Source organism: Scyliorhinus torazame, chromosome 17, assembly GCF_047496885.1.
Source record: "Scyliorhinus torazame isolate Kashiwa2021f chromosome 17, sScyTor2.1, whole genome shotgun sequence".
Lineage (NCBI taxonomy): Eukaryota > Metazoa > Chordata > Chondrichthyes > Carcharhiniformes > Scyliorhinidae > Scyliorhinus > Scyliorhinus torazame.
In genome coordinates this window covers 51,736,583-51,762,624 of record NC_092723.1, presented here as the reverse complement: position 1 = coordinate 51,762,624, position 26,042 = coordinate 51,736,583, and the positions used below count along the sequence as shown (strand labels likewise).

Genomic DNA, 26,042 nt, shown 5'->3' with positions numbered 1-26,042 from the left:
GGGACGAGGGCTAGGGGAGTAGCAATATTAATTAGTAAGAGGACGAGGTTTACGGAAACCAAGACAGTTATGGACCCAGGGGGACGGTACGTCATGGTCAACGGTGTCCTGGAAGGGGCACCGGTCGTACTGGTAAATGTGTTCGCTCCCAACTGGGACGACACAGAATTCATAAAGAAGACCATGGCAGATATCCCCGACCTTGACACACACCGACTGATCATGGGGGGTGACTTCAACTGTGTACAGGACCCACTGACCGACCGATCAAACCCCAGAGCAGGAAAACAGACTGGCATGGCTAGGGAACTAGGAGCATTTATGGAGCAGATGGGGGCGGTGGACCCATGGAGGTTCCTGCACCCGGGAGAGAAGGAATTTTCATACTTCTCACAAGTACACAAGGTATACACCCGTATCGACTTCTTTGCAGTGGGGAAACCGGTGCTTCCAGGGATCAGGGGAACGGAGTACTCCGCGATCGTTATCTCTAACCACGCTCCACGCTATATGGATGTGAGGTTGGAGACAGGCCATGCCTAGCGCCCCACATGGAGGCTGGACATGGACCTCCTGGCCGACAAGGCCTTCTGTCAGAAAACATCGCGGGCCATAGGCGACTATGTGAGTAACAACCAAAACGGGGAGGTCTCACCCTCCACGTTCTGGGAGGCACTGAAGGCCGTGATTAGAGGAGAGATCATAGCCTACAAGGCAAGCAGAGATAGGGAAGAGAGGGTGGCCAGGCAACAACTGGTGGACTCCATCCTGGAACTCGACAGAAAATACTCCGAGGCCCAGACCGTAGGGCTGCTGGCGGAGAGGAAAAAGCTGCAAATGGACTTTAACCTGCTATCCACTAGGAAAGCAGTGTACCAACTCCGTCAGACACGGGGGATCTTCTACGAACACGGAGACAAGGCTGGCCACCTATTGGCTCACCAGCTGAGAAAGCACACAGCCACAAAGGAAATAGCGCAGGTAAAGGATAGCAGAGGCAGACTGGTAACAGAACCAAAGGAGGTCTATCGGGCATTTGAGACCTTCTACCGGGGACTGTACACCTCCGAGCCCCCCAACGGGGATGCGGGGATGAAACTGTTCCTAGACGGACTGGAACTACCAGTTGTGGGGGAAGACAGATGGGCGGAGCTGGAAGCACCAATAGACCTGGGAGAAATCATGGAGAGCATCAGATCCATGCAGGCGGGGAAGGCACCGGGACCCGATGGTTTCCCGGCGGATTTCTAAAAATAATTTGCACCAGTCCTGGCCCTACACCAAAGGGACATGTTCGCGGACTCACTGGCAAGGGGCACCCTGCCCCAACGCAAGCGCAGGCCACAATTTCACTGATACCCAAAAAAGATAAAGACCTGACGGAATGCGGATCATACAGACCCATTTCACGGCTGAACGTGGATGCAAAAATACTCGCAAAGTTCCTGGCCAAAAGGCTGGAGGGCTGTGTACCAGAGGTGGTCGCAGAGGGCCAAACCGGCTTTGTCAAGGGTAGGCAGCTCACAGCGAACATCAGGCGGCTGCTGAACGTAATAATGACCACCTCTGGGGAGAGAACACCAGAGGTGATCGTCTCCCTGGACGCAGAAAAGGCCTTCGACAGAGTCGAATGGAAATACCTCCTCGAGGTACTGGAATGGTTTGGGCTTGGAGCGGGGTTCACTGCCTGGGTGAGGCTCTTGTACAACGCTCCCAAAGCGAGCGTTCGAACTAACACCACCAGCTCTAAATACTTCCAGCTGCAAAGAGGAACAAGACAGGGCTGCCCCCTGTCCCCACTCTTGTTCGCGCTAGCCATCGAACACCTGGCGATAGCCCTGTGAGACGCGAAAAGCTGGAAGGGAATCCGGAGAGGAGACAGAGTGCACAGAATGTCACTCTATGCAGATGACCTGCTCCTCTATGTCTCGAAGCCACAGGAGGGACTGAAGGCAATACTGCAAATGCTGAAACAGTTTGGAACCTTCTCGGGCTACAAACTTAACCTGGGCAAAAGCGAGGCATTCCCAGTGAACCCAAACAGGGGAGGGAGAGAGCTGGAGGGGCTCCCGTTCAAAACAGCCCAGAACAGATTCCGCTACCTGGGGATCCAGATAGCCAGAGACTGGACACAGATCCACAAGTGGAACCTGACCAGCCTGGTGGAGGAAGTAAGAAGAGACCTTCAAAGGTGGGGCTCACTCCCACTCTCCCTGACGGGGAGAGTGCAGACGATCAAGATGAACGTACTGCCAAGGTTCCTCTTCCTGTTTAGATCCATTCCGATCTTCACCCCTATGGCCTTTTTCTAAAACATAGACAGTCTAATCATGGCGTTTGTGTGTGTGACACCTCCAAATAAAACACTTCCTCCGCAAAGAGACAGTGGGGTACCCTGGGGCCCCAGAAAGCACACTACTAGAGGACCTGATAGGCACAAGCAACAAGAAGGGGAGGGCTATGTGGGAAAATATACAGACAGCTACTGGACAGAGCCCGGACTCCACTGGACGAGATCAGACAAAAATGGGAGGACGAACTGGGGACAGAGGTAGGATGGGGACTCTGGAGCGAAGCACTGAGCAGGGTGAACTCCACCTCCTCCTGCGCAAGGCTAAGCCTAATGCAGCTCAAAGTAGTGCACAGAGCGCACCTGACCAGAACCCGAATGAGCAGGTTCTTCCCGGAGGTGGAGGACAAATGTGAGCGGTGCCAGAGGGGCCCGGCCAACCACACCCACATGTTTTGGGCTTGCCCCAAGCTTGCTGGGTTCTGGACAGCCTTCTCCGAGGCAATGTCCAAGGTTGTGGGGGTGAGGGTGAAGCCATGCCCAATAGTGGCAATCTTCGGGGTATCGGAGCAGCCAGAGTTACACATGGGGAAGGGGGCCAACGCCCTTGCTTTCGCTTCCCTAATCGCACGCCGGAGAATCCTGCTCGGCTGGCGATCGGCAGAACCACCCACAGCTGCAGACTGGCTCGCTGACCTTTTGGAATTTCTCCACCTGGAGAAGATTAAGTACGCCACCCGAGGGTCAGAGGAGGGCTTCCTGGATACTTTGGGGCAGTTTGTCGGTCTGTTCCAAAACCTGTTTGAGGTCAACAACGAGGAGTAACCTAATAAGAATTTATTTTTATTTTTTATTATTAAAACACCAAGATAGATGAGTTACCAAAAGACTGCGCAACCCGGAAAGGGGGGGGGGGGGGGGGGCGGAAGGAAGGCAGGGAAACCACGAGAGACGATTCCACTCTGTCCGGAAAATAAAAGAAAAGCACAGCCGAAGCCCGGGGGCTGGGGAACCATAGACCGATCCAGAGGGCAATGAAAGGCACGTTGGGTCAGTTAAACAAAGGACAAACTAGACCTCTGTATAATAAAGGAAATTAGCGCAGGCGAGAAAAATGTGATTTGTATATATACACAACTGTTTATAAATATGAGACATGCCAATAAAAAGATTTTTTTTAAAAAGGAAAGCCGGTTAAAACCATAGCCTATGGGATTAATGAGGCAATGTTGGTGGGCGAGTCCTATGGGTGTGTTTAATTACCTGCCTGCATCATTTCCACTGGGACAGCAGGATTGCAATTGACCCCAATATAACACTGCCCTGTTTCCCAACACTGCTAAAAATAAGGCATTATTCAATATTGCAGTTAAATATCCAGAGAACGCTTCTTGTACTGCTTTATTGGTTTAAGCTTCTCCTATCTTTTTCGTGCAGACATCAAGCTAAATCACGCAGGTTGCTAAAGTATTCAGCACCTCAACATAAGTCAACAGAGATGCAGGCACACAATTGAATTTAAGTCTGGTGCTTTTGATTGGAGAAAGAAAAGTCTGTCTGGTAAGCATGTCACTATTGTGGCCCAAACACTAAGAGGCCTGAATTGAAAAAGCAGTTGCTTAGCAACCAATCTCTTCCAACCATCCGCGGGATAGGTTTATGAAAAAAAAATGGAAATAAATCATTTGGAGTAGGCCTTCAGTATGAGCAGATAATGTGGTACATACTGCCACCTCACTTTGAGAGGCAATGTATCATTCACATCTGCTTTTCAAATGTTAAAAAATAATCAGAAATTGCCAGCCAGTACACAGATAGGATTCCTGTGGGCTATGATACGCACAATATGACTTCCAAAATGGGAGGAAGGAGCCAGGTTGTATGATAATAATTGGCCACGCATGAGCTCACTCGTCATTGTGAATGGTTAATCATGTTCCTATTTGCATATTTCCTATGATCCCGACTACAGGTGCTGGATAATAATCCAATTGTAGGTGTTACCAAGGCCTTCATATTTAATTGCTATTTCCAGGGAAAAGAGATACTTCCACAATGACCATTTCCTGCCATCTACAAAAATGTGGACCAACCCAGAAAATCAACCTAGCGCAAATCAAATTTCAAGTGGTGACATACACGGAAAACATATCATTTGAAATTTAACAGAGATTCCTATTTTTCACAATATGCTTAATGCAACCGAGATAGAGACATCTGATGAAGTTTCGTAGCATCATAAAAACAAGAGTCAATAATAGCTTATAAATAGGGCAAGCTGAAAACTGTAACATTGAACAAACACAATGCCAGCAAGGAGGCTAATGAGTCGAACTAAACTCTTCCAGCTGCGAGATATCATAGCGAATATGTTTTCAAACTTGCATTAACAATCTATGGGAACCACAGACGAAGAATAGCTTTTCTAACATGAACCTAATGCAGCAGAATGTGAAAGCAACACTGGATGAAGATGGTGATCGGGTAGCTGGTGCGTGAGATGCTTTACAGCTGCCCTGAAGGAATTGACTCAAGCTTGAATAATTGAGGACCCAGAAAACAAAGATGCATCAGGAGGACTTTTTTCCCCCCCCCAAAAAAAGTTATAAGGCACTGCCAATTATCCTGGTATGGTGGAGTGCTTTAATAGCAATTCAGATGATGACATACCTGTTGGGTGTATGATGAATTGTTAACAACACTGAAGACTTAGAATACGTAGATGAACACTAAAATCCTACAGTGCAAAAGAAGGCCATTCAGCCCGTTGAGTCTGCACCAACCCTCCGAAAGAGCACCTTACCTAGGCCCACTCCATGTAACCCCACCTAACCTGCACATCTTTGGACACTAAGGGGCAATTTTAGCATGGCCAATCCACCTAACCGTGCATCTTTGGACAGTGGGATGAAACTGGAGCATGCAGAGGAAACCCACGCAGACGTAGAGAGAACATTCAGAGTCCACATTGACAGTTAACCAAGGCCAGAATTGAACCCGGGTCCCTGGCGCTAAGGTGGCTGTGCTAACCACTGTGCCACCATGACACCCTTATGAACTCTTATTAAGTTTGATTATTCTTTCATTATTGCATAACTTACGCATTATGGTAAATGCCGCTACAGTTTGGCACTATGTACGTTTTTATATTCTAACATTCCTTGAATGACAATTGATAAAATAACAGATGTTGTCAATATTCCTGAATCCCTAAGGTTTGTAAGTTAAAGTGAGTGAGGGGAGCAGAGAAATTGAACCCATCAATGTCAGGCCACCAGGTCTCAATGAAAAGATCAATTAAGGATAAGAGGTCAAAGAGAAGTGTAATGTAAACTCCTCGGAGATGTTTCTTTCAATACCACCAACCTCACAGACTACAACATCTATTGAAACCCAATACTGCCTCTTTCCTATGATCAACAATCAGGAATTGTAAAATCAGAGGAAAATCTCGCAAGAAACCCCAAATCACGTTTCACACTGACGTAAAGGTGTGACGCAATAGTCCCCTCCCCCATAAATGGCCATAAGACCATAAGACATAGGAACAGAATTAGGCCACTCAGCCCATCAGTCTGCTTACAATTCAATCATGGCTGCTATTTTTCTCATCCCCATTCTCCGTTTTTTTTTGCTGGTGTTCAACATAAGGTACATCATTTTAATGCATCAGCAACTAACTATAAGACCTCCGGGCCTACTGCCTCACGGCGCCAAGGTCCCAGGTTCGATCCCGGCTCTGGGTCACTGTCCGTGTGGAGTTTGCACATTCTCCCCGTGTTTGCGTGGGTTTTGCCCCCACAACCCAAAGATGTGCAGGCTAGGTGGATTGGTCACGCTAAATTGCCCCTTAATTGGAAAAAATGAATTTCTAAATGTAGAAATAAAAAAAGTTATAATGACCTCTGTGCCAGAATCATTCCCCCACAGTCAGAAGATCCATCGACATCAAGCATTAAGTTCAACAAATTCAGATCATGAGCTCCGCCCGATTTTTTCCGATGGCATTGATGGTGCCAATTCTGGTATTCCCATTTATACCTCGTCTGGCTCCATCTTTTGTTCCTTTACCTGTCCCATAATCATCTCCTTTTCCATTGCACCATCATCCATTTTGTAATCATCCCACTAGAATCAGAGCGGGACACAGAGGCAAAGACCTCTTCCGGGATTTCCGACTGTCGTCATGCTTAGCGAGATCTAACGCGATCTCGCGAGACGTCCCCACAGACGGGAACCAGGCGGAACAGCACTTGGGGCATCACCTAGGTGATCGGAGCCCCATGTGTAGTTTGCCTCTGACCAGGGCACCTTGGCACTCCCACCCTGACATGGTTAGGGTGCCCAAGTTACACTGCTAGGCATGTGGGGGCACTGCCAGCTGGCATTTTCCCTGCACTGGGGATCAGGCCCAGTGGTGCTCTGCCAGTATGTTGTGGAGTGTGTGTGTGTGTGTGTGGGGGGTGTTCCCCTTCGGGGCCGAAAAAGAAAAGAGTGCCGTTAGGTTGCATTCCCGGCGCTTGACCCCTCGATTCCAGCCCAGAACAGACTATGTGATTTGTTTAGTTAAATCGAGCCCTTAAGCTCTGCCACCTTTCATCCTATCACTGATCATCCCTTTTCCTATTTCTCCTGCCTCTGCACTTGCTGGAAAGCTATTATGAAATGAAATGAAATGAAAATCACTTATTGTCACAACTAGGCTTCAAATGAAGTTACTGTGAAAAGCCCCTAGTCGCCACATTCCGGCGCCTGTCCGGGGAGGCTGGTACAGGAATTGAAGTGGCATTCTCTGACCTTTCAGTCGCATATTTCCTAGTAGCCGGAGGCTTCTGGCAGGATACTCCACTTCCACCACGGTCAATGGGGATTCCCATTGAAGCCACGTTGCGCCACTGAGAATCCTGCTGCCAGCGAACGGCCGGAGAATTCCAGCCTAGATCTCCGCCTCTCACAAAAGATCAAAAGCCAAAAATATTAAACCTGTTCCTCTCTTCTCAGCTCTGCCCGACCTGCTATATATTTTCAGCATTTTCTATTCATATTCCTGTTTTACAGATGTTAATATCATGCAAAACAGAACAAGCTTGATCAGTTTTATTACATTGTACAAACTGTCACATCTAATTAATGTTTCTCTCAACTGCTGAATATCATAGAATCATATAAGTTACAGCGCAGAAGGAGGCCATTCGGCCCATCGAGTCTGCACCGGCTCTTGGAAAGAGCACCCTACCCAAGCCCACACCTACATCCTATCCCCATAACCCAGTAACCCCACCCAACACTAAGGGAATAGTATTCACTGTCAGGATAAAGTAACAATGCCCTATTCATTAGTTCACCAATTCTGACTAGCTTAAATAACTTAAGAAGTGTAATTGTTTTCAAGTCACACACTCTTGACACATATCGTCCTGGGACACCTAGTGAGTATTCAGCTTGCTCCGGGCACAAGCATCCCTTCATCTGATTGATTCAAAGAGGTCTTTGAGTAAACCCATTGAACATTTTTCTTGTGGGTAACTATTAAATGTCACCATTTTACTGCAAACCACTACTTTCCCAACCAAATTAAATGAGACAATTACAAGACCAGCTCGTCCTGACTGAAGACTTTAGCTTCCCAAACAATCGCTATGGCATACCAATGATTCCGTCAGCACTTTTGCAAATTGCAAGGCTTCATTTCCTATTGATTTCAGAAAATGGAGCTCTCACAAAGCATCACTTGTCTGTGCTTTCAAAGCTTTTTTCTCCTCTACTTTGAATCGGCAAAGAAAGATGCAGTGGCATCTTTGAAGTAACCACATATAGAATCAAATTGTTCTCCATCAAATTCCATAACATATACCATTCCATCCGTTCCCTGCTGATGCCCGGCACATCTCCCTCAAAGTGAAAAAAGCAACAGCATTAGACAGTTTCTGAAACTCTAAACAAAAAGTTACAATGTCTGAAATAATAAGCACATTCCAATGGCATTACATTGTGGGATTGTATAGTATGTGTTACATACCATATCTAAACTGCTGTGAAATGCTGACCTCTAAAATGTTACGGTTAGGCTGATCCAGCATTTGAGATGCATAATAATCTGGATGCTTAACTTGCAGGGCTCAAAGTGTTTTGAAACTAAACAAATTTTGGCATCTATTAAACTGTGCGCAGTGCCTCCTCTTGTAACTTCTCATTTCTTTGCATATCGTGAGGGCTCGAGGGCCTACCAGTTTCTGAAGAAAAGGAGGACCAATTCCCAGAGTACCGAGGCAGGCCTTCCAACCAGCCCGCTTGAGAACTTGTGACCACCTTGGCTGCCTAGGATCGGCTTCTGTGGTTGGCACGCTTGATCAATCCCAGCCCTCACCAGAAAGAAAACTGGGTCCAATGGGATCCTATAAACAGAGACTGGTCTGCCAATTTTGGAAATTTTTGTAAGTGTTTTGAGGTCACCCCCTGCCACTGCTACAGAATCAGTTGTTTGAGATCCACAAAAATACATATGGGACTTGCCATCAATTTTTATTTTCTTCTGCATGAGTAATCATTATCTCTACTTCAAAGAACTATTAATGCTGAGACCTCATTATGTAGACTGAAACTTCACCATACTTAAGAACTCACAATTCTAGTGACTTATCTTCTTTCTTTTGATTTCTTTTTAAAAATATATTTTGAGTCAGATTCAATTATAATATGCAGAATAGTCAAGCAAATTTAGGCAACTTTCATACAAACATCCCCCCCAACACAGCCCTACCTAACCCGGAATAACCCAGAACCCTCTTCCAGCTTAGGACAAAACATGTGCGAGTGGTTCGCCAGTCCTCTTGAACAATGGTCCTCTTGGGGGCAGCACGGTAGCACAGTGGTTAGCACAGTGCTTCACAGCTCCAGGGTCCCAGGTTCAATTCCCGGCTTGTCTATGCGGAGTCTGCACGTTCTCTTCGTGTCTGCGTGGGTTTTCCTCCGGGTGCACCGCTTTCCTCCCACAATCCAAAGATGTGTAGGTTAGGTGGATTGGCCATGCTAAATTGCCCTTAGTGTCGAAAAAGGTTAGGTGGGGTTACTGGGTTAGGGGGATAGGGTGGAGGTGTGGGCTTAAGTGGGGTGCTCTTTCCAAGGGCCGGGCAGACTCGATGGGCTGAATGGCTTCCTTCTGCGCTGTAAATTCTATGAACAAGGCTCACACCGAGCCAATACACCCTGGCAGCCCAGGAAATGAAGAGAGGTCCTTACAAGCAAAGTTTCGCAAATGAAAATACCTTAAATAATTTCCTCTCAGAAGTGGAAACTTCTCCATTAACACCTCCAGCTCAGCAAACCCCCCTCCATGAACAAATCCCTAAATCTCTCAACCCCTCCCTCTTCCAGATCTTATACGTGGAGTCCATACCAGCCGGTACAGACCTACAGTTCCCACAGATCGGCACCAGTAGCGACATAGACCCTAATCTAAAGACCTATCTGAGTTGATTCAATGTTCTCAGAGAGGTTGGGCGCGATTCTCCAACCCCCCACCGGGTCGGAGAATCGCCGGGGGCTGGCGTGAATCCCGCCCCCGCCATGTCGCAAATTCTCTGCCACTGGAGATTCGGCGGGGGCGGGAATCGCGCCGCGCCGGTCGGCGGGAATACCCCGGCGATTCTCCGGTTCGCGATGGGCCGAAGTCCCGCCGCTGTCAACACACGCCAGCCGGTGTGGATTGAACCACCTTTGGGACGGCGGGACACGGCGGCGCGGGCGGGCTCCGGGGTCCTGGAGGGGGCGCGGGGCGATCTGGCCCCGGGGGGTGCCCCCATGGTGGCCTGGCCCGCGATCAGGGCCCACCGATCCACGGGCGGGCCTGTGCCGTGGGGCACTCTTTTCCTTCCACCTTTGCCATGGTCTCCACCATGGCGGAGGCGGAAGAGACCCCCTCCACTGCGCATGCGCGGGGATGCCGTGAGCGGCCGCTGACGCTCCCGCGCATGCGCCGCCCGGCAAAGTCAGTTTCGCGCCAGCTGGCGGGGCACCAAAAGCCTTTCCCGCCAGCTGGCGGGGCGGAAATCAGTCCGGCTCGGGCCTAGCCCCTCAAGGTGAGGGCTCGGCCGCTCAAGATGCGGAGACTTCCGCACTTTTGGGGCGGCGCGATGCCGGACTGATTCGCGCCGTTTCTGGCGCCGGTCGGTGGACATCGAGTCCAATATCGGAGAATCCCGCTCGTTATTACACTGGACTCAAAGAGAAACTAACTGAAGAGGAATGGAAGGGGAGCAGTAACAAGTGCCCTCAAGATTGAACCTATACAAGAAGCCTTCTCCATCTGTCCCACACCGACTCCTAAACCATCCCTGCACTTAGACAATGTTTAATAGTACATGACATTACGTAGTGCCAACCACCCTCCCCGACTGCCTATCCCTCTGCATGAAAACTCTTTGAACACGGGGTTCTTACGCGCTCAAACAAAAGTTAAAATTTATTTGTTGACTCTATTGAAGAATGACTTTAGAAAGAAAGACTGGGAGACATTGAAACACAAAACAAGAGCCTCAGAAGAATGTTCACCTTAACCATCTGCACCCTTCCTTGCAAAGGCAACGGGAGGGAATCCCACCTCTTCAAGTCTGCCTTCACACCCTCTACCAGAGTGGCCATGTTCAACTTATGTAACGAGGCCCAGTCATGGGCCACCCATATTCCCAGATACCTAAAACTAGTCCGGGCCAGCCGAAACGGTAGCCTTGCCAGATCAGCTCCCATCCCTGGAATGTTCACCGGAAAAACCTCACTCTTGTCTATGTTCATTCTATATCCCAAGAAGGAAACAAACTTCTTTGCATCTCCATTATATTCCCCATGTTAGAGAGAGGATCCGTAACATATAACAATAAATCGTCCGCACATTGGGACACCCTGGACGCGATTGTCCACTCCCGTGCCGGTTGGGAGAATCACCTGGGCCGCCAGAATTTCCCGGGACGCCGGTCCGACGCCCTCCCGCAATTCTCCCAAGCGGCGGGAACGGTCCGGTCGGGTTTCGCGGGCCGCAGGCCGGAGAATCGCCAGAGACACCGAAAATGGTGATTCTCCGGCAGCCCCGCTATTCTCAGGCACGGATGGGCCGAGCGGCCATGCCAAAATGGCGGGTTCCCCCCGGCGCCGTCCACACCTGGTCGCTGCAGTCGTGAACGGTGCGTGAACGCTGGGGGGGCGGCCTGCGGGGGGGGCGAGGGGGGATCGGTGCCCACCGATCGTCGGGCCGTCCTCTCTGAGGGAGGACCTCCTTCCTTCTGCGGCCCCGCAAGATCCGTCAGACATCTTCTTGCGGGGCGGACTGAGAGAGGACGGCAACCGCGCATGCGCGGGTTGGCGCGGATGACACCCGTTATGCGGCGCTGGCTGCGTCATCTATGCGGCGCTGCCTTTTCGGGGGTCCTGGCGCATGTAGATGACGCGGCCCCGATCCTGGCCCATTGTCAGGGCCTGAATCGGTCGGGATCGGGGCTGTTTCGCGCCGTCGTGAACCTCGACGGCGTTCATGACGGCGCGAGAGTGGAGAATCCCGCCCCCTATGCTGCCTCCCTCAACTCTCTATACCCTTCCACCCGGCCGATGACCTAAGTGTAATGGCCAATGGCTCAATCGCCAAAGTAATGAGGAAAATGAACATCCTTGCCTTGTGCCCCAATATAACCGAAGGTACCCCAAACTCAGTCCATTGGTACAGACGCTCATAGTGGGTACCCTGTACAAAAGCCTAATCCACAAACTGAAATTAGGTCTAAAGCCAAATCATCGCAATACCTCAAAAAGGTGTCTCCACTTCACCCGTTCAAACGCATTTTCCGTGCCCATGGAGATAATTACCTTCGGTTCGACCCCCGAGGAGGGCGATAGCACCACATTCAACAGTCTCCAGTTGGACAACTCAACAGTTGGCCGACAATTGCCGGCTCTTAAAAAAACGCATTTCCCCCCCCCCCCCGATACAGAATCAATAAACATGTCCAACAGGTATGATCCCAACACAGTCGCGAACCGTTTATAAAATTCCACAGGGAATCCGTCCGGGCCCAGTGCCTTCCCCGATTGCATTGAACAAATACATTTTATAATTTCCTCCAACCCAAGGGGCTTAATTGATGCAATCAATTAACAATTACACATGTATTAAAAAAGTCATTGACAAAACAATTTTGAGGATCTTACAGGCATATTTAATTTAACCAGGCAGCAATCACATTCGACTTATCTGCTGATCTAACAATTAACTGAAAGCAAACTAACATTCTGTATATTTACATTGAGAAACTGTCAGCAGGAGCTTGGCTAATGCAACGTGATTTGGATTTGAATCTCACACAAATTAATGGCAAGAATGTATTCAACAGTGGAATCCCTCAAAATTTCAAATTAAAAGTCTATTGATGACCATAAAACCATTGTCGATTGTTGTAAAAACCCATCTGGTTGATTAATGTCCTTTAGGGAAGGAAATCCTCCGTCTTCACCTGGTCTACATGAGACTCCAAACCCAAAGCAATGTGGTTGACTCTTAAATGCCTTCTGAAATGGGCTAGCAAGCCACTCAGTTGTAACCAACCAATACAAAGAAAATACAAATTAATGGAACCAGACAGACCACCCAGCATCGACCTAGGCACCGGGAACAACAGTGGCAAACCCAGCCCTATCAACCCTGCAAAGGCTGGGGGCTTGTGCCAAAATTGGGAGAGTTGGCTCAAAGACTAGTCAAGCAACAGCATGACATAGTCATATTCATGGAATCCTACTTTAAGGACAATATCCCAGACACCACCATCACTATTCCTAGATATGTCCTGTCCACCAATAGGGCAGCCCAGCAGAGGTAATGGGCGGCACAGTGGTACACAATCAAGAGGGGTTGCCCTGGGAGTCTTCAACATCAACTCTGGATCTCATGAAGTCTCATGGCACCAGGTCAAACATGGGCAGGGAAACTTCCTGCTGCTTACCACGTCCTATCCCTACCCAGCGGATGCATCAGTACTACTACATGTTGAACACAACTTGGAGGAAACACTGAGGATGGCAAAGGCACAGAATGTTCTCTGGGTAGGGGACTTCATTGTCCATCACCAAGAGTGGCTTGATAGTACCACCACAGACCGAGCTGGCCGGGTTCTAAAGGACTGCAAGACTGTGACTGCGGCAGGGAAACAACACGAGGGAAAAAACATACTTGACCTCATCCTCATCAAACTGCCTGATGCAGATAAATATGTCCATGACAGTTTCTGTCGAAGTGACCACCGTACAATCCTTGTAGAGATGAAGTCCCATCTTCACATTGAAGTTACCCCCCATCGCATTGTGTGGCACTACCATTGTGCTGAATGGGATAGACTTCAAACAGATCCAGCAAATCAAGATTGGGCTTCCATGAGACTCTGTGGGCCATCAGGAGCAGCAGAATTGTATTGTACTCAACCACAATCTACAACCTCATGACCCGGCATATCCCACTCTACCATTACCAACAAGCCAGGGGATCAACACTGATTCAATGAAGAGTGCAGGTGGACATGCCAGGAGTAACACCAGGTATACCTAAAAATGAGGTGTCAATCTGGAAGCTACAACACAGAACTACTTGCATGACAATCAGCATAAGAAACAAGCAATAGACAGAGCTAGGCAATTCCACAACCAACAGATCAAATCGAAGCTCTGTAGCCCTGCCACATCCAGCCAGGAATGGTGTTGGTCAATTAAACACTTACTGGAAGATGAGGCTCCACAAATATCTCCATTCTCAATGATGGGGGGGAGGGGGGGGGGGGGCAGTGCAACTGTGCAAAAGATAAAGCTGAAGCATTCTCAACAATCTTCAGTCAGAGGCTACATAGATACATAGAACATACAGTGCAGAAGGGGGCCATTCGGCCCATCAAGTCTGCACCGACCCACTTAAGCCCTCACTTCCACCTTATCCCCATAACTCACTAACCCCTCCTAACCTTTATGGACACTAAGAGCAATTTAGCTTGGCCAATCCACCTAACCTGCACGTCTTTGGACTGTGGGAGGAAACTGGAGCACCCGGAGAAAACCCACGCAGACACGGGGAGAACGTGCAGACTCTGCACAGACAGTGACCCAGAGGGGAATCGAACCTGGGACCCTGGCGCTGTGAAGCCACGTGTGCTATCGTGCTGCCTGTTAAAGCAGCAGCAGTTTAAGACAGCAGGTTCTGTATGGATGATACATCTCGGCCTCCTCCAGAGGTCACCAGCATCACAGATGCTAGTCTGCAGCCCACTACAGCCTTGGTTCAAACATGGACAAAAGAGCAGAATGCCAGAGGTGAGGTGAGAGTGACTGCCTTTGACATCAAGGCACCCAGAAAAAAGAAACCCACTTTATTGCAACCCCTTCCACAAACATTCAATCTCTCCACCACTGACAAACAGTAGCAACAGTGTGTACCATCTACAAAGCACGCTGCAGGAACTCACCAAGGTTCCTTAGGCAGCACTTTGCAAACCCATGACCACTACCATCTAGAAGGACAAAAGCAGCAGAAACATGGGAAAACCACCAGCTGGAGGTTCCGCACTAAGCCACACACCATCCTGACTTGGAAATATATCGCCGTTCCTTCACCGTTCCTGGGTCAGAATCCTGGAATTCCCTCCCCTAGTTTTGCTGTGCCTACACCTCAAGGACTGCAGCAGTTTAAGGCAGCAGCCCACCCCACTATCTGAAGGGCAACTAGGAATGGGCAATAAATGTTGGCCAAGCCAGCAACGCTCATATCCCCAAAATGATTTTTTTTTAAAGCACAAGATCACACTGAAAACTGTCGTGTTAATCACCCTGGGGTAACACAGACTGCAACTGGATGCAGTTGTACTTGAAAGTAGACTCCAAACTTTGGTGTTGGTTCAATACGCTTTATTGAACTTGTTAAGCAGTGCACACAGTTCGCTGTGGGTTTGACACTACTTATCTAAGCATGCTTATTATAACTAACTAGACCAGACTAGCTCAGAGCCACGTGTAGAAGATGCTAACTGATATTTACACCCTGACTGTCACTACAGCTGTCACCAGTGGAAAGAGGCAGAGTGCTGATGCCTCGTGTATTTTATAGTGGGAGACCACCTTCTAGTGTTTTGCCTGGTGATTGGTTGTGTTCTGTCCTGTATGTTGATTGGCTGTACTGGGTGTCTGTCACTGCCTGTCTGTATCTCATTATGTGCATGAGTGCATATCATGACAAAAACAATATACTTTTTTTTTTAATTCTCATGGGCTTGTACACCCTAATATTATGAGGAGTCCTGTTCACTTCTTTTGAGTTAATTCTGGATTTTGTTGAAGGCAGTCCTGCGGTGAAAATTATTACTGCACCAAAGGGTTAGATATCACGGAACAGCAGATCAAGATGTCTTCCCTCAAGCATCCCCAGATAGTAACCTCCTCAGCCATCTGGAGATCGTACAGACATGAGGCAAAGGGCTGCCCCCAGGGAAGGAGAAAAAGAACAAAACAACATGAGGCTAAGTCAACTTGTACTACTCAGACAGACCTTCTAGCAGCTGCCCTTCAACATGCTGCCTGCATGGTTTCAAAACATCTGGCACAGGAGAGGAATATATATTTGTGCACAAATTATGACATAAAATAATTTCTAAAGTGAGAACAAAAATTGAATATTAAAGCTATCCATGACAATAAGTGATACAGTACAAATATTAAAGCAACGGCCTGTGGGAATCACCCTTGGTTTTGTAGGAGGAGCTGCACTTTGGAACCAGACTGGATTCACTGTTGAAAAAAGCTTGTCACCAAATTTTCTTCATTTACTTAAATCTTACATGATAGCCAGGATTTTCCGTTGTGAGTCCGTCCCGCTGCTCGCAAGGACAGAGAATTTGGCGCTCAGCCAAATTTCCTATTCATTGCAGCGGGACAGGAAAATCCTGCTGCCGTGAACGGACGGAGAATCCCGCCCCATCTCACGTAAATAATACTCCCCTGGTCTGATTAAATCTCCAAGCAAATGCTAACGTATTTTTCTTCACCCAACCCCATTTTTTTCCTCAGCTGTATAAGGAATTTCATGCTACCTTTAACAAACCAGCACTGCTTGTAATAAATATTATATAGACCTAATTTATTATAGTTATGAATAATTTATTTTCTGGGACTTTTAATCTCAAAAATGTTCACCAAGTATTTCATACTTTTATCGCCTCTGTTTTCTTCAGACCACACATGACAAAATGAAGCAAGGAAAGGCAGAAAGAGGTAGGTACAAAGGGCACACACATCAAGACTAGGAAAGATGCCAATTTAGGATAGAAGACAGTAATAATGAATGAGTAAGTGTAATTACTCAGAATCACACAGTGCAGAAGAGACCCCTCGGCCCATCGAGTCTGCAGCAACACGTGAAAAAACGCTGGCTTGTCTACCTAATCCCATTTATCAGCACTTGGCCCATAGTCTTGAATGTTATGACGTGCCAAGTGCTCATCCAGGTACATTTTAAAGGATGTGAGACAACCCGCCTCGACCACCCTTCCAGGCAATGCATTCCAGACCATCACCACCCTCCAGATGAAAGGTTTTTCCTTATATCCCCCATTAAACCTCCTGCACCTCACCTTGAACTTGTGTCCCCTCGTGACTGACTTTCAACTAAGGAGAACAGCTGCTCCCTATCACCCTGTCCATGCCCCTTGTAATCTTATACACCTCGATCAGGTTGTCCCTCAGTCTTCTCTGCTCCAATGAAAACAACCGAAGCCTATCCAACCTCTCTTCACAACTGAAATGCTCCATCCCAAGCAACATCCTGGTGAATCTCCTCTGCACCCTCTCTAGTGCAATCACATCCTTACTGGATGGAATAATTCTGTCACAAAATGACATTCAATCAGAAAGAATAAATGTCACCGAATATTAGTTTAGGCAAACCTTAATAGGTTTTTGGCTCTACTTTGGGTCGAAGTAATCTGGCCATGATGTCGAACAGGTTTTTCTTTGACAGGAGCAAATCTGTCATCTTTACATTTACTTTTAATACAATCCAATTGCATATTTATTACCAGTAAGATATTTGGAACTGGAATATTCTCAAATCTGCAGTTTACTTCACCTATCAATGCAAAGGACCATCGTCCTAAATACGAAACAACTTAAACAACGCACCTATGAAAATTGAAACTCAAATAGTACACCTACATCACTTTTATGCAACATAATATTCATAATTTGAACATGTAGTCCTTCGCTAAAAGTAATTGCACCAAAGAAAACTTTAAAAACTGATTCAAATCCAATCCCTTTGGCAAATTGCAACGTAACAGTTCCAACTTACCCAGTTGTAATGTCATCATCATTCATCGTCTTGCCCAACAGATCGCTGTCACTCATATAGCCAGACATGTCAGCACTGATGGACTTCAGGTCTACATCATCAGCATCCAGAGACTCCAAGTCCAAGTGAGAAATGTTGCACGATTTACTGGAACTCCGCATGGGCATGGTGTGAGAGTAATGGGAGGCGTCTCCTCGAACGAACCAGCCAGAATTTCCTCCAGGTTGGCACCCACTGCCTACGGAAGGGGCATCCCCTGCCTGAAGACGTGGACTTGCTTGGCCATATCGCCAGGACAATGGTGACGATCGATTAGATGAACTTGTACCACGGCTTCTGGCATTCACTTCAGCGCTTATGTCACTGTCAAAGGCTGCATCTAAAGCACTGCAAAGAAAATAATAGATAAGAAATGAATGCAGATACATTTTTGAGGAACAAACTCCCACATTAGAAATTAGCATATAAAATTAAAGCACATGTGATGAGGGGCAGTGTATTGAGATGGACAGAAAACTGATTGGCAGACAGGAAACAAAGAGTAGGAATTAACTGGTCTTTTTCAAATTGGCAGGCAGTGACTAGTGGGGTACCACAAGGATCGGTGATGGGACACCACCTTTCCACAATATGCCTTAATGATTTAGATGAGAGAACAAAATGTAACATCTCCAAATTTGCAGATGACACCAAGTTGGGTTTGAGGGTAAGATGTGGGGAGGATGCAAAGATCCTTCAGTGTGATTTGGCCAAGTTGAGTGAGTAGGCCAATGAATGGCAGATGGCAATATAATTTGGACAAAATGCAAAGTTATCCACTTTGGCAGCAAAAACGAGAAGGCAGACTATTATTTGAATGGTCACAAGTTAGGAGAGGGGAATGTGCAATGAGACCTGGGTGTCTTCGCACACCAGTCACTGAAGGTAAACATGCAGGTACAGCAGGCGGTAAAGAAGGCAAACGGTATGCTGGCCTTCATTGCGAGAGCATTCGAGTACAGGAGCAGGCGTGTCTTGCTGCAATTATACAGGGCTTGGTGAGGCCGGACTATTGTGTGCAGTTTTGGTCTCCTTATCTGAGGAAGGATGTTCTTGTCCTAGAGGGAATACTGCGAAGAGTTACCAGATTGATTCCTGGTATGGCAGGACTGACGTATGAGGACAGATTGAATCGGTTTGGATTGTGTCACCTGGAGTTCAGAAGAATGAGAAGCCTCTCGTAGCAACCTATAAAATTCTAACAGGACTGGACAGGGTAGATGCAGGAAGGATGGTCCTGATGGTGGGTATGTCCAGAACCACGGGCGAGATTCTCCGACCCCCCGCCGGGTCGGAGACTCGACGGGGGCTGGCGTGAATCCCGCCCCCGCCAGTTGCCGAATTCTCCGGCACCGGATATTCGGCGGGGGCGGGAATCGCGCCGCGCCGGTTGGCGGCCCCCCCCCGACCCCCCCGATTCTCCGGCCCGAATGGGCCGAAGTCCCGCTGCTAAAATGCCTGTCCCGCCGGCGTAGATTAAACCACCTACCTTACCAGCGGGGCAAGGCGGCGCGGGCGGGCTCCGGGGTCCTGGGCGCGGGGCGATCTGGCCCCGGGGGGTGCCCCCACGGTGGCCTGGCCCACGATCAGGGCCCACCGATCCACAGGCGGGCCTGTGCCTTGGGGGCACTCTTTTCCTTCAGCCTTCGCCACGGTCTCCACCATGGCGGAGGCGGAAGAGACTCCCTCCACTGCGCATGCGCGGGAATGCCGTCAGCGGCCGCTAATGCTCTCGAGCATGCACCGCCCGGAGATGTCATTTCCGCGCTAGCTGGCGGGGCATCAAAGGCCTTTTCCGCCAGCTGGCGGGGCGGAAATTCGTCCGGCGCGGGCCTAGCCCCTTAAGGTTGGGGCTCGGCCCCCCAAGATGCGGAGCATTCCGCACCTTTGGGGCAGCGTGATGCCCGAATGATTTGCGCCGTTTTTGACGCCAGACGGCGGACATCGCGCCGATACCGGAGAATTTTGCCCCTCGAGTCACAGTCCGAGGATACGGAGTAGATCATTTTGGAGATATTTCTTTTTTCAAATCAAGGGGCAATTTAGCGTGGCCAATCCACCTACCCTGCACGTCTTTGGGGGTTGTAGGGGTGAGACCCACACAGACACGTGGCGAAAAAGCAAACTCCACATGGACAGTGACCTGAAGCCGGGATCGAACCCGGTTCCTCGGCGTCGTGAGCAGCAGTGCTAACCATTGCACCACCACGTCGCCCATTTAGGACGGAGATGAAGAGAAATTTCTTCACCCAGAGAGTGGTGAACTTGTGGAATTCGTTACCACAGGAAGTAGTTGAGGCTAAAACATTGTGGGCTGGATTCTCCGCAGCCCCGTGCTGAAATCGCGGCCGGTGCATGGGCGGAGAATCCACTTTCATGCCGTAATCAGGTCTGGCGCCTGTCCGGTGATTCTCCGGGCCCCGAAAATCGGTGTGACTGCGGAGTACGCCGAGCCGCCGGGGGGCCATTGCCAGAGAGCCGCCCAACAAACCTTTGCTCCCAACCGGCTGAGTTCCCGACGGCGTGGTACTAACCACCTATTGCCACTCGGAATGCTGGCGGAGGAGGGAGGGATCGGAGGCCAGGGGGGCCCTTATTGGCGACCGGGGATTAGATGTGCGGGGGTAGATGTCCGGGCGCGCGGCCGATTGGGGGGGTGGGGGGGTCTCCTTTCTCTGTCTCGCTCCACGGTCCGAGTCTGCCATGGAACTCGGCGCGTCTGCTGGAGGTCGCGGCCGTGCGCCGTGGGCCACGCCGAACCGGAAGTATGGGGGCCCGTAACCACAGCTAAATCTGCGAGATTTACTCCGAGTCCCTGCTAGACCCCTACAGGGGGGCTGAATTAGTTCATCTTTTTTATAGGAATTTCGGGAGTAAAACTCCACCGTTTTTACACCGGCGTGGGGACATAGTCCCATTTTGGGAGAATCCAGCCCTGTATGTTTTCAGGAAGCAGTTAGATATTGCACTTGGGGCAAAGGGGATCAAAAGATATGGGGGGCAGAATGCGAGATTAGGCTATTGAGTTGGATGATCAGCATGATCATAATGAATGTGGAGCATGTGCGAAGGGTCAAATGGCCCCCTCCTGCTCCAATTTTCTCTGTTTCAATGTAAACATAAACATCCAAGGGGTACTGCAACTGAGAAAACAGTTAAGATGCTCTGCCTCTGAGTTATTAATCTGCCTGCCATGTGATATGTTTCATTTGTCTAAACTAGTGCATATGACAGAATAAACTCATCTCTGTCTGGAAAGGTCTGACTTCCACAAAACAAGTGACTATGATTCAAAGTATTTCACTGGATAGAAGCAAATTACTGCGGATGCTGGAATTTGAATCCAAAGAGAAAATGCTGGAAAATCTCAGCAGGTCTGGCAGCATCTGTAGGGAGAGAAAAGAGCTACCGTTTCGAGTCCAGATTCTCTCCCTACAGATGCTGCCAGACCTGCTGAGATTTTCCAGCATTTTCTCTTTGGTTTCAAAGTATTTCATTGCCTCCCGGAGGGCAGAATGGGATGTTTGAAAAACACTATCAAAAATGAAAATTCTTTCCTGTTTCTTTCTTCGGTCCGATTGCCTTAAGTTACTATGGCCTCTTTTCCTTCTCGTTCAGTATGTAGAAATGAAGATGGAAAGAAAATGCTGCTGGAAGTGCTAAATAAATTGTGATCTTTATTGTCATTTATGTATGGCAGTTATTTTAAAAAGCTGGCAGTCCAGTACATTGACCCTGTATGTTTATAGTAATGCAATGTAAAAGCATTAATAATTCAAATCATCAAATCATATTTGAATTACACAGCTCATCTATATAAGCTTTCCAGGGTCTATTTTTAAAATGTTGCATGTGAAGGTTGTGGTGATGGCAAGCTGATATTTAGCCTCAGTGATTTTATTTACACAATCATTGATGTCTCAAGTCATCCACTCAGATGGAACTTGATTTCCCACAGTTACTCCAACAAATAAGTAATTCGTGGAAGCTTATGATATAGAGAATAGGTAGGAAACAACGTTCTAAAATGTTGTGCATTGAGTACGAAATGAAAGAACCGCTTCTGTACATGGCACTGACCCTATCCGTGCACTAAGGTATGGAGTATTTCAAGTTAGAAATGGAAATTGTTGAGAAGCCAATCAAGATTGAATTGTGTAAACTGGAACAAAACAACACAATCCAAATTGTGCCACTGGACCACATAAAGTCACCAAGGAACACCAATTCCAGAGAAAACCATCATGCAGGTACACCAATGTTCACACTGTATCCCTAAGCTGACCTTTACCCCACTTCCCAAAGGTAATCTTTTCTGATATCCAGAAGTTTCTGTCTCTCTCTCACCCCTCTGATCTATCAGCCTCCCTCAATACAACAATGATGACACAGCACTTCTTTCAAGGAGGTCCCAGAATTTAGTAAATGTAGTAAATGCAATTTCCAATCAGAATTAGCCTATTTGCATTGTAAAGTTTACTAAGCGCACTATGACAGGGGATGGGATTCTCCGACCCCGCGCCGGGTCGGAGAATCGTCGACCGCGCCGATTTTCATGCGGCGCCGTTCCGGCGCTGTCTCGCCATTCTCCCAGCCGGCGTGAACGGCTTAATTGTGAACGGCGCCGCCCGGAGAATTGGCCGAGGGGGGGGCAAGTCCCGCGATTCTCCGGTGTCCTGTTGAATCTGCGGCGCAAAGTCCCGACAGCGTGACCCCAGGTCACACCGGCGCCGTTCACACCTGCAACTAAAAATCGTCAGCCAGTCGTGCTGGCTGATGGTACGGGAGAGGAGGTGAGCGGCCGGCGTATTGCATTCGTGACACTCTCGGGACGGACAGGGCTGCGGCCGAGGTGGGTGGGGGGCCTCCATGTTTTGGGGGGGGCTGGGCCTCTATGCTGGGGGGGGGGGCAGAGCCTCCATATCCGGGGGGGGGGCGGGCCTCTATGTTGGCGGGACAGGTCCTCCATGTTGTGGGGGGGGGGGCCTCTACGCTAGTGGGGTGGGGCCACTATGTTCGGGGGGGCGGCCAGGCCTCCATGTTGGCAGGACGGTGCTCCATGTTGTGGGGGGGGGGGGGGGTCAGGGTCTATGCTGGGGGGGGGGCGGGCCTTCTATGTTGGGTGGGGGGGGCTGGGGAGGGGGCCTCCATATTTGGGAGGGGGGGGGGCGTGTGGATGACATGCCAGCTGCAATGCCAGTGCAGGGCGTTGCCAGAGTCACTGCCGCCAGTACAGCGGCCAGGATGATGGGCACCGGCCCCGGGTGCTGTCTGCCCACATGGCCCTGGGCCTTGCCCATGGGTGCGGCACCCTCCAGGGAAAGACCTCCCAGCAGACGGCATCCATTGGCGGCATCCCCCAGTGAGGGCGTAGCCATCCAACGATGGCGCTATCAGGAGGGACGGGCAGTACTGGGCGGGGTCTGGGTGCATGCATGGCTGTGGCACAATCAGCAAGCCGGTGCAGGTATGTACCCCAGGGCATCTGGCTGTAGAGGGGACCATGCGCCATCCTTAAACATGTTGTATACCCAGCCCCCCACTCCCTGCAGATCATAATGTTTGGGCACCAGCCAGCGATGTTGGCCGCCGTGGCAGGAGCCGCTGCCCTGCATGTGGCCCTGTGGCAGCGTCAGCGCATGTGGCCCAGAGCGGCTGCGGCAGCAGTGGTTGCAGCAGAGGGATGGGCTGCAGCAGAGGGACAGGCTGCAGCAGGCCAGGTGGGACCCGCTGAGGCTGCAGGGCCGCCTGCCCGACAGGCGCAGGAGGTGGCCGAGGCAGGCGACGAACAGAACAACGAGGGGGATGCACAGGATGATGATATCGATGTGGATGAGGAGCATGGGGAGGAGGTGGTGTTGGCGCCAAGGCGGAGGCGCCCCATGAGGCCACGTGTCTACCGGCGCTGCATGTCCTTCGAGGACCTGCCAGACAGGGAATGCAGGAGGAGACTCAGGATCAGTTGGGAAACAATCGCACATATCTGTCACCTGAGAGGGGGGGGGCACGTTTCACCAACTAGGGGATAGGAGCTCTCTGAGCAGGGGAACTAGCACCACCGTACCACCCCACCTCACCACCCAGCACCCTCACCTCCCTCACCACCCGACTACCTTACCTGCCACACCACCACATGCACAGCACCCTCCAACTGCAGCACAACGGGCTGGTCTCACACGATTGCCTGTGGAAGTGGGTGTGTTCAATGTGGTAAGGGCTAAGATGTGGTAAGGGTGTGTGCTGGGGGTGGGGGTGTAGGCAGGCAGGGCGCTCTCAGTTGCTGGTGCGCCTCCGATCTGGCAAGGGGCAACATTCGGGTGCCGCCTCCGCCAACGAGGTCCAGTGCCCTCTGCTCGTGCACTGTGAGGGGGTGCAGTACAGGTGAACCCCCTCCAGTTCTCACACGCTCCCTGTGGTTGTGGGCGGTCTTCTCCCCAGGAGGGGGCAGCAAAGCTTCAGAGTTAGTTGGTACACAGCATCCCATGCAGATGGCGCCTATATGATGGTATGGGGGGCACTGTGTTCTCAGGGTGTGCAGCCCATGAGGTCAAGTGGGGGGTTTGGCAACACTCCTGGGGGGGGGGGGTTATTGTCACAAGTGTCGCTGGTAGGGGTTGGGTGGTGCCAGGGGCAGGTCTCGGTGTATTCATCCTGGCTGCCCTCGTCAGGTTGTGCATCTTCTTGCGGTACTGTTCGTCCGTCCGTGGTGTTTGCCCCACTGCGCGTACCACAACGCCAACCTCACGCCAATTCCTCCACACTGTGCTGGCAGGATACCGGTGGCCTCGTGTACGGCACAGGATCGCACTCTATCTTCGACCGCGTCCAGCAGCGTCTCTAGGTCATGGTTACGGAACCTCGGGGCGGCATGGCAGGGGGGCGTCCATCTCGCCGGTCTCGGGGCTTTGCGGCGCTCACGTACATTTTAAGCGACGCAGCGCCGCGTAATAGGGGCGTCGCGCGAATGACACCGGTATGGCGCTACGCCCCCCCGCGCTTCTCGACGCGCCCGTGCTGGCTTCTTTTGCGGGCCAGAATAAGTCGTCGGGTCGGGCCCCTGACTCCGTCGTAAAACGCGATGGCGTTTACGACGGCGCGGGAACTCTGCTGCGGGATGGGAGAATCCCGCCCAGGATATGTATGCCATCAAATATCTAATAAAATGTGGGTAATAAAATATTGAATGTGATCTGAAGATGGCATGAATGATGAAGTATGTCTTTCACACTTCATCATTCATCTCATCTTCTGACAATTTTCCAGATTTACATAAGAATCTGCTGGAAGGGACTAGAAACACACAGGGCCCTGCTTGTAACTTCATGGTTGACCTTGTAAGATGCTCATCGTCCTTAACATTTTCATAGTTGAAGGACTTGATTCGTTATTCCACTCACCACATGATATGTTTTATTAATCTGGACTATTTGATACGACAGTGTGAAGAATGCAAGATGAGAAAGGAAGACAGAATCATTATGTAGCCATTTGCCTGGTTTCCAGCTCTCCCCATTTCTTACAGCACCAGTTACACCAAGGAAGTGAAGTTGAGCGCAGGGATCCATTATACTGGGAGTTCCTGTTTCCATATTCAGAAGGGACCGATTGCATTATGGAAGGCTGGTGAGAGAGAGTTGGTGAGAGAAAGTGAGAGTTGGTGATAGAGAGAGAGAGAGTTGGTGAGAGAGAGAGAGGGGCAAACTTCTAGCTATCAGAAATGATTGCCATTGGGAAATGGTTGGAGGTCAGGCCAAGGATGGCGTCTGGACATCCAATGATAATGTTTATCGAAAAAAAGTTGTCCTCCTTACACAAGGATCATGGGAGAGTTGGACGGGTGCCTTGGCACCCGGCTCTAGCTACCAATACACCCCGGAGAATTGCTGGGTCAATGGCCACGCATGCGCATGGTGGTGGCCTGCAGCAACCGCGCCGTGCTACATGGTGGCGGCCGATCACGGATCCGGCCTGCAAAATAGTCCCCCATCCGGCCGGCTCGCGCACCCCAGACCAACCCCCACATTGCCGCCAATCACAAATAATGCCCCCCCCCCGGCCCGTGGATCGGCCCTCCCCTGACTGTGGCGCCGCTGGACTGAGTCTGCAGCCGCCACGCCAAGTTACCCACGGGTGAGACCACACGCTTCCCACACCATCGGGAACCCAGCCGGTCAGGAGCGGAGCATCGGGGGCAGGCCTCAGGCAATGTCCTAAGGCCGTCAATACGTGGCGTGGCATAACCTTAGAGTACGCCGCTTTGGAGGATTGGCGCTGCTTTTGCAATGCTCTGCCCCCGATTTGGTCAGGAACTCGGATTCTCCAGACAATCCTACTGTTCTTACTGGCAAAACCTAC

General features: G+C 50.0%; 1 protein-coding gene across 7 annotated transcripts in view; it reads right to left on the bottom strand.

Moving 5' to 3' along the window:
* Nucleotides 1-26,042, bottom strand: part of LOC140393873 (neuron navigator 1-like) — a 970,643-nt gene that overhangs the window by 477,895 nt on the left and 466,706 nt on the right. For all 7 annotated transcript variants that reach the window (XM_072480430.1, XM_072480425.1, XM_072480424.1 and 4 more), the window contains one exon: nt 17,649-18,035. In XM_072480430.1, coding sequence (XP_072336531.1) covers nt 17,649-18,035 — 387 coding nt within the window. The remainder of the gene's footprint in view (nt 1-17,648; nt 18,036-26,042) is intronic.